We start from the raw sequence: 9,541 nt of genomic DNA, 5'->3' as shown, positions 1-9,541 counted from the left end.
TGCTTATGTTACTGTACCCATTCATAGCCCCTGGTTCATTTTGTGCACTTGTTCATCTTGCCAGCATTGTAGGGACTGCTGATGGAGGTAGGCTCACGTCAACCGGCGGAGTCATTTTGTCTACTTGATTGTTTCTTCCATGGTTGATGCATTCCGGTGGGCACTAAGAAGAAATACACACTGTGTGTCCACGTACGTGTGTCTATCCACATGCCTCTACACCAGATTCCTTTGTATCAGTATTCTAATATTCTCCTTTCCAGGTCCCTAATTAGCTGACCAGGTCAATTGCCACCGTCCAGGAATTTAGGTGTATCAGATGTATTTTTTCCTTTTGTCAGCCAACACCAAGGTCCTGCATCCTTTGGAGGAAATATGCTCTATACTGCTCTTGAGATTATTATTCATATAAAGTTTAGGTATGCATAAAAAAGGATTACAGAAAGGAAGTGTCTTTAAAAATTTTTATCTTTTATTTATATTTGAGAGTGAGAGAGAGAGCGTGAGCAAGGGAGGGGCAGAGAGACAGGGACAGAACCTGAAGCAGGCTCCAGGCTCCGAACTGTCAGCACAGAGCCGAACTCGGGGCTCGAACTCACAAGCAGTGAGATCATGACCTGAGCCGAAGTCGGACACCCAACTCACTGAGCAACCCAGGTGCCCCAGAAAAAAAGTTTTAAAGAAATAAATGTCTAAAGCCCCAAATAAATTAGCTCAAATTCATCAATCTATTATTAGGTTTACAAAGTTTGCTCCCATAGACATGGTAAAAATTGAGTTATTAAATACCCCCCAAAAAAGCAAACACAAACAAACAAAAACAAACCAAAAAACAAAAAAACTCAAACATCTTACCCAGTTAAAACTAACAATAAAATTAGCATAATATTTGGAAGGCAGAATGAATGAGTTTATTACATTATGTTCATTTGGGTTTTCATCTCTTGTGAATAAAATGCATGAACAAGAGGGGTGCCTGGGTGGCTCAGTTAGTTAAGCAGCTGACTTCTGCTCAGGTCATGATCTCGCAGTTCATGAGTTCGAGCTCCGTGTCGGGCTCTGTGCTGACAGCTCAGAGCCTGGACCCTGTTTCGGATTCTGTGTCTGCCTCTTTCTGTCTCTCCCCACTCGTTCTCTCTCTCTCTCTCTCTCGCCCTCTTTCTCTCACAAATCAATAAAACATTTAAAAATTATTTTAAAAATAAATAAAAAATAAATACATGAACAAGAATCCCACTATTTCATTAACGATAATTCATGTTTATTAACATAAATTCCATTAATTGATCTCACCATTTATTTAATTCCACCAATTCTATCAACTAATCCAATAAAATTAATCGTTAAGTTCAGTATATGTTAGAGACAGGTTCTTTGGTCAGGGCTTTGTGGCTGGAGAAAAGGTGACTGAAGACTTTTTCCTCAAGATCATGAAGATGATAAGTTCCCTGTTTAGAGACTCGACACACTCCTCAAAATGTCTGCACCCTTAACAAGTGGATGTACAGAATCCAGATCCACAGGTTGGCCTGTGACATGATGACTGACAGCTCCTGGAGGAGAAGTAGGTTGGGCGGCAGAAACTGGATCCATAGCTCAGGGAAGGGAAACCACAGACTCTATAACCCAGAGGTCTGAAGCTGGACCCACGGCCCAGGGAATGGCAGCTTCTGGATCCACAGTCCACAGACCCAGGGTAAGCAGTCCAGCAGGGGCTGCAGAACGTGGAGGTCCTCGGGAGGGAGCAGGACGTCTGGCAGGGGCCGGACACCACGCAGGACGTCCGGCAGCTGGTGGGCTCACAGCAGGTCTCCTGACAGCCGCTGTAGAGGGAGGAGCCCAGCTGGCAGGTGCTGGGAGAGCAGAGGTCAGTGCGGTAGACCAGGTTGCTGGGGGAAGAAGAGCCGCAGGAGGAGCTTGGGTAGCGCAGGTAGCCCCCAAGGGAGCGGGAAGAGAAGTTTCCAGAGCAGCAGCTGTAGGTCATGTTGGCAGGAGATGTGAGTTCAGCTGAGTTACAGTGAGAAGGTTCTGAGTTTAAATGTCGCTTCCTAGACTGGGGCATTTATATACTGTCAACCATGGGTGTGGCATTTTTACAGTCACCTTTCCCACACTTGGAACCTCTCATTTTCCTATATGTACATCAGTGATATTTTCTCTAATTGCAGATGATTCCTTCCACCTTATATTTGTGGGAGAATTCATTGTGATGTAGCACCAAGCCAACGAACCATCTCAATGTCAGAAATGCTATGACTGTATGTCATTAATGCCAACTAATCACGACCAGGAAACCCCCTACTCTTCTCCTTGGCTGAGACTTGTTGTGCCTTTTGCCTGTACATTGGCTGGGGAATGCTTAGCTCTAAAGGCAGGGATTGAGATGAACCTCAGTGGAATAGAGGCACCTTATTTGTCACCAATGATTTTCTTTCTGTAAATGTATTTCATTCCCTAAAATTATTTCTTATACATTACATTACATTATATATATACCTCTCAAATCCATTGGAAAGGGGAAAATAGATACGATAAATTGACTGAGAAATATGATGGGTCACAGAGAGAAATCAGGACAAGTGTTTAAAGGCAAAATGACTAAGCAAGATTAATTCGGGACAAAAATCTCAGTGGAGACCAGTTTGTACATGTGTGAAGAAACTCAGAGTCAAATACTCTTGAGGTGAAGGAAGGTAACTAGTGATACTATGGGTCTTTCCATCTGTGTGTAATTTCAATAAAAACAGGTTCTGTATTAATATAGTTTATGGCTTTTCATATACACATTGTCCCTTTTATCACCTGTAGTTACAATGTGTCCAGTAATCCTGCTCTCCTAGGACGAGTCTTATTACACAATACTTTCTGGTCATTTTTATCTTTAGGTTCTTATCTTACGATTATCTCCTTCATTGTAAAAACATTTTTCCCTACTTCAGTTTTCTCTAAGATTATTTTTCTATTGTAAAATATCTAAATATTTTCTTTTATAGAGTTCTCCACATTAGGCAAAACTTAACTAAAATGAATCTTGAAGCATTTTCTCCGGTTGGAAAGACAATTACCTCAGAGGGGAACTTGTAATTGCAGGAGGCAATAAAAAAAGATTGAAATATAAGTGAATTGTCTAAATACTGTGCATAACACTAATAAAGTGGTTTGTGGTTCTTAATATACAGGTAGAAGTAAACAGTAATTAAGAATGATCATTAAAATCTCTTGAAAACTTACTAACAATTTTTGAAATTATAAAAAAATAACTTAAAGGATAAAATTCTAACTTTAAACATTTTATTACCTCTCCCAAAAGTGAGAAAAGTGTGAAAATTTATTATTACACAGAGAAAATGTGTAAGCAGAAATTTGAAATTATCAATAATTAAGTTAACTCTAATAGACTAAATAATCCATAGAAAAGACTTAGACTATCAGACTGGACTAAAAACCAAAATTATTGTCTACTTAAAATAGAGTTTCTTCAATATAAGGAAACAGAGAAGTGAAAAAGTAAAAAGAATCATCAGGAAAAAGAAACAAAAAATGCTATCTCCCGTTTTACTAACCCCAAAGTTTGCTGTATGACAAGACATGAAGATTATTAGATGTAATACAAGATATTTCTTCACAACAATTCTGTCAGCCTTTCAGGATGATATCCATGACTTTGTAATTCATTTAGAGGATACCCTAAAGCCACACCATCCAACAGACTAGCTACTATCCACATATATCAAGTTCAATTAACATCAATTAAAATTAAATTAAATTAAATTAAAAGTTTCATTCTCCAGTCATATTAGCCACGTCTCAAGAGCACAATAGATACACGTGGCTGATGGAAGCCATATATTGGAAAATGCAGATAAAAATATTTTCAACAACACAGGAGTTCTACTGGACACAGCTGCCTTAGAGTTCACAGCATGCTTTGTTGACTTGCTAATATAAATGAACACTTTTACTATTTCCTGCCCAATGCAAGAATGTCAGAAATCCTTTTTTTAAATTTTTTTTAGTGTTTATTTATTTTTGAGAGACAGAGAGACAGAGCACGAGTGGGGGAGGGGCAGGGAGAGAGGGAGACACAGAATCTGAAGCAGGCTCCGGTTTCTGAGCTGTCAGCACAGAGCCCGACGTGGGGCTCGAATCCACAGACCGCGAGATCATGACCTGAGCTAAGTCGGATGCTCAACCGACTGAGCCACCCAGGCGCCCCAAGAATGTCAGAAATCTTAGGGTCAGTTATCTTTACCCCAATTCATGCACTATTATTTTTAATGACAGCTTCTCTTTTTTTTAAATTTATTTGTTTATTTTGAGAGACAGAGAGAGAGAAAGAACGAGAAAGGGAGGAGCAGAGAGAGGGAGAGAGAGAATCTCAAGCAGTTTCCAAGCTGTCAGTGCACAGCCCGATGTGGGGCTGGATCCCACGAGCCATCATGACCTGAGCCGAGATCAAGAGTTGGATGCTTAACCAACTGAGGCACACAGGCATCCCAATTCATGTATTATTATGTTAGGATATTCATTATTATAATTTCAGTTATGCTTATGTATATTGATAGGTATTTGCCTCCTTGTTTTTACGACCCAAATTTGCTTACATCTACCCAATATATATCTTTTGCTTACTCTTCATTTCTTTTTAGATCTTTTTTGTATGTTCTGGGGTTATTTTGCTTCTGACTATATATAACTTTTATTATATATTTTAGTGCTGGAAAGGTAGTGACAGATTCTTTATGTTTTTGATTGTCTGAAAATTCTACATTTCTCCTTTAGTTTTGAAACAAATACTCACTAGTCAAGTATTCTAGCTTTAAAGTGTTCTTTCTTCAGAAATTTGAGGATATTTAATTATTTTCCTGCTTTCCTTTTTCTATCTGTTTAGAATTCAGCTGTCAATCTTACTGAGGCTTTTTTGAAGGTAACTTGCATTTTCTTTCCCTGTTGGTGATTTTAAAGTTTTCTCTTCCTTTTTGTTCATCAGTTTTGACTCTGATGCATTCTCTTTATTTGTTAGTTTGAATATGTTCTCTAGAACAATCTCCAATTGTCTCTCCAGCTGTGTCTAATTTCTTCTTAATCCATTCAACAATTCTACATTTAACTTACTGCACTTTTCAATTTTAGAATTTTTAGTTGGTTATTTTAATATGTTTCTCTCTCTCTCTCTTAAAATCTTAAATTTCTCTTTTTATTTCCTAAAGTGACTTCTACCACATGATACATATTTCGGATTTAATCATTTCTTAACTTCTTAAATCCTGGTGAATTTCCCAAGGGTATCAGATGATCTCTATCTACATCATCTATCTTTATCATCTATATATTCATCCGTATCTATATAAAAGTATATCTATAATTATATCTATACCTATAAAGCTATACCTGCATTTACATTTATATCTATATCTGCCTGTGTAAAGAAATTATTGAAGGTCGTCTCTATACCATACTAATCTAATCAAGCATTGAAATAATTTGGAACTGAGCTTTAGTTCATAGGAAGGGGTCAATATTTGAGGCTTACCCTAGTCCTAAGGTTTTGTTCAGAGTCTCAGACAATTTTTGTCAAAATCATTAGAAGTTTGTAACCTTCAGTTTTGGTTACCTGAGCTCATGAGTTGCATCAGCCTCTCATTTGGATTCAGCAATATTCCTAATCTAAAAATAGTCACAAATTCTGAGACTTTGTTGTTGTGGTGGTTGAAACCTCCCTGATGTTTTGTCCCTGGTAATTTCTGAACATGTCACATGTATTTTCTTTATCTAGATTTTTCTAGGCAAAAGATATTAATTCTGAATATATACTTTTTTCATTTCTAAGTATACCAATTTTTATCTTAGTCCCCCTTAGGAATAACTTTAAAATTCATAATTAATCCTTAGATACAATATTTAGCTTTTAAAATATGAAAGAATGATTAGAATTACGAGAAATAGAAGTAAACGTCTGAGCACTAAACTATTTTAATGGTTTGAATGGAAGGGGGTGGAAACAAGAATTATTGTGGTTTAAAATGTAATACCTCTAAAAAAAAAACAAATAAAATGTAATACCTCTAAATGATGGAGTGACAGTTACTCATCAGCTATCTTTTTTCAAAAATGTTAATGTTTATTTATTTTTGAGAGAGAGAGAGACACAGAGCGTGAGTGGGAGGAGGGGCAGAGAGAGATGGAGACAGAATCCGAAGCAGGCTCTAAGCTCTGAGCTGTCAGCATAGGGCCTGACGCAGGGCTCAAACTCATCAACTGTGAGATCATGACCTGAGATAAAGTTGGATGCTTAACCAACTGAGCCACCCAAGTGCTCCATTCATCAACTATTTTTAACCATGTATTCCATTGACACACCTCATAAATATCTCCTTCAACTGTAAGTTAACTGAATTTTCAGTAATTTCTTTTTGTTAAAAAAATTTTTTTAATGTTTATTTATTTTTGAGAGAGAGACAGAGAGACAGTGCATAAGCAGGGGAGGGGCAGAGAGAGAGGGAGACACAGAATCTGAAGCAGGCTCCAGGCTCTGAACTGTTAGCACACAGCCCAAATCGGGAGTAGGTTCCTTATCAAAATCTATCTTTGCATTTTGATATTCCTGGAAATACTTTGCCTAAAAAAACAGAGAATGATATCATGAAAATGAAAGATAATATTTGCCCATGTTTTTGTGTGTTTAAATATGCATTAAATCACCATTCCTGATGGTACCAAATGCTTATTATCTTTTAGTTTGAAACATGAGTCAAAACCAAGGTGGAAATCATCCTTAGGAATTTAGATTCTTCACTCTAATGTTAAGGCATCACTCATTACACATACGTAGAGAAGATCATATTGAGAACTCATCAGTGACATTACAGGTGCTTATCACCTTTACTAAGAAAAGGTGGGTGACTTCAAGCCAAACTACTTAAAATTAATACATAGTCATTTTCATTTGTGTTCGATTCCATTTTTCTTTCATGTGCAAGCCTCACCATATAAATCTAAACATTATTTTTGTTCTCTGCATTCCTTATATAACTATCAGCTAGTCTGCTACCTTACCACTTCTTGTGAGGAAATCAATCCCATTCCTGAATCTGAGATTTCCATTCACAAAATAGTCTTCCACTACCTGTAGTTTAAGTAAGAAAAATGTCTGAGGTCCCTCAAAATTAGTTCAAGCCCCCAATTTCTCAAGATTTCCAATCTATTTCCAGGTGCAGATAGATATTTTCATATCTTCTTTATCTATCACAGTAAAAAAACTTAGCCAATAAACAACTAACAACAATAAACAGCTGGATATCAGAAGCAGTAAGTTTATTAGATTATAGTCATTTGGTTTTTCATACAATTTTGGAAGAAAATCCAATAACATGAATCTTATCTGCAATGCAGACTTTAGACCTTATGTTCAGGGAGTATATTCATTGGAGAATTTTTCAAATAAAATCTGTCAGCCAGTATTTGGGGGCAGACACTAGGTGAGAATTTGATAATCAAAGAATAAGAAGCTACTTCTTCCTGCAAGTGATGAAGAGAATAAAGGTTATGAGTAGAGGTATTAGTGAGATGAACAATAAGGTTAGAAATTTAGTAAAGTGATCAGTAGAAGCCAGATCTACACATTGGTTTGTAACAAGAAGACTGGTAGGTCCTAGAAGTCAAGAAGGATGGGTGACAGAACTGAGATCCATAGCTCATGGAAGGGAAACCTTGGACTCTGCAAGCCATGGGTCTGAAGCCCCTGGATCCACAGCCCAGAGAATAGCAGCTTCTGGACCCAAAGCTGGCAGACCCAGAATAAGTCGTCTGGCAGGGACCGCAGAACGTGGAGGTCCTCGGGAAGGAGCAGGACGTCTGGCAGGGGCTGGACACCACGCAGGACGTCTGGCAGCTGGTGGGCTCACAGCAGGTCTCCTGACAGCTGCTGTAGAGGGAGGAGCCCAGCTGGCAGGTGCTGGGAGAGCAGAGGTCAGTGCGGTAGACCAGGTTGCTGGGGGAGGAAGAGCCGCAGGAGGAGCTTGGGTAGCGCAGGTAGCCCCCAAGGGACTGGGAGGCGACGTTTCCAGAACAGCAGCTGTAGGACATGTTGGCAGGAGATGGGAGTTCAGCTGAGTGACAGAAGATTCTGTGCTTGAATATTGCTTCTCAAGTAAGGCATTTATATACTCTCAGCAATGGGTGTGGCACTTTACAGTGCCATCTTTTCCAGATTTGGAGTCCCTCATTTGCATACATGTAACTCAGTAATCCTCTTTGTAATTGGAGTTAACTAATTCTCTTCATCTTGTATTTATGGGTGCACTCATTTTATAGCTCTATGTCAAAGAATTACATCCATGTTACAAATGCTATGACGATATGTAATTAATGCGTACTCCGTCATGGCCAAGGAAGCCCCTCTTATTTTTCTGGTCATGACTAGTTGTACATGTGCTCAGATTTGGCCGAGGAATGCTTTCTTCCTAAGGTGGGGATTTCGAGGCAGTCATCTCCGTTTTGTGTCAGTGTCTGAGAAGCAGAAATCTGGTCTTGATGAGGAACCTTCTAAAGATTGCCCCTACATCAAGCCATTCATTTACTCTCTCTAATATAATTTTGCATTCAGTACCTACTATTAACAATGCTTACTATGTCCAGTCTAGAGGGCTGTTATAACAGGAAGCCAAAGAGATTGAAATAGAAGTTAGAAATGGGCATAATCCTGAACAAATATGTTGTAAAAATCTACTGTTTAGAAAAAGAAACAAGATACAGTGGTAGAAAGAGGGACAGGACTATCTGGAACTTCTTCTATCCCCCTAGAGAACTTGTGGATATTCTGTCTTTTAGTGCAATCATTATCGTATTGGTTCAAAATGAACTTAATTCATGGCTTTTGTATGATACATTTATATGTGCAAAATTTCCTGGGGTCTACCTTTCCATAATACTTAAAATTTTGAGTGCTTTCTGAGTATCTCCAGTCATGGCAGATTCTGTTTTTCTCCCTGATTTTGGTACATGATTCTGTCCCTGCTTTCTAACTAGACAGGACCCCAGCTTGCAATCTTGAAGTTTATAATTTGGGGGGACCTCTTTAAGAAAAAGAATACAACATTATGAATATAGTAGGAGATGTAAACACGAATGCTAATTTAGAATAAAAATAATATTAGCAAATACAAACTTACAGGATGACAATAAAAACACAAATATCACAAAATCAAGACAACAATATGATATCAAAATCATCACTATCATCTGTAACATTTCCTCTATATTTATGGCCTGCATAGTCTTTGATCACTTTCACATATGACAATGATTTTGTCAACATCATTTTCTGTAGAAAGAATAGAATATAACTCACTTTTTCTTCCATAATTATGTACCAAAAAATACTCAAATTATCTCTGATGACACAGAAAAGGTCCTTTCAACATTGCTATTTATTAGTAACGCCACATCTGTAACGTCCTGTGTCGTTTCTCCTCAGCTGATGCTTCAATCCTGGGATCAGGCTTATCTCAGCCTGGTGTCCCTGCCTCACCTCCCCATCCCA

The 9,541-nt window shown here is 38.1% G+C and overlaps 2 protein-coding genes across 2 annotated transcripts; both read right to left on the bottom strand.

Annotated features, from left to right (window-relative positions):
• Positions 1-1,489: 1,489 nt before the first annotated feature.
• LOC115524067 (keratin-associated protein 13-1-like) lies at positions 1,490-2,029 on the bottom strand. Its single transcript, XM_030330417.1, has one exon. It carries the CDS (start codon positions 1,982-1,984, stop codon positions 1,490-1,492), a length of 495 nt encoding a protein of 164 aa, XP_030186277.1. The 5' UTR covers positions 1,985-2,029.
• Positions 2,030-7,599: 5,570 nt separating this feature from the next.
• Positions 7,600-8,112, bottom strand: LOC115524137 (keratin-associated protein 13-1-like). The gene has a single exon (XM_030330505.1). The coding sequence runs from the start codon at positions 8,083-8,085 to the stop codon at positions 7,600-7,602; it is 486 nt and encodes a 161-aa protein (XP_030186365.1). The 5' UTR covers positions 8,086-8,112.
• Positions 8,113-9,541: the final 1,429 nt, after the last annotated feature.

The sequence above is a fragment of the Lynx canadensis genome, chromosome C2 (assembly GCF_007474595.2).
Source record: "Lynx canadensis isolate LIC74 chromosome C2, mLynCan4.pri.v2, whole genome shotgun sequence".
Classification (NCBI taxonomy): domain Eukaryota; kingdom Metazoa; phylum Chordata; class Mammalia; order Carnivora; family Felidae; genus Lynx; species Lynx canadensis.
Note: the sequence above shows the minus strand (reverse complement) of the source record. Positions and strands in the feature narration are given on the sequence as shown.

Excerpts from the sequence above, each read along its gene's own strand:
- LOC115524067 (XM_030330417.1), bottom strand. The coding sequence starts at position 1,984 with ATGACCTACAGCTGCTGCTCTGGAAACTTCTCTTCCCGCTCCCTTGGG.
- LOC115524137 (XM_030330505.1), bottom strand. The coding sequence starts at position 8,085 with ATGTCCTACAGCTGCTGTTCTGGAAACGTCGCCTCCCAGTCCCTTGGG.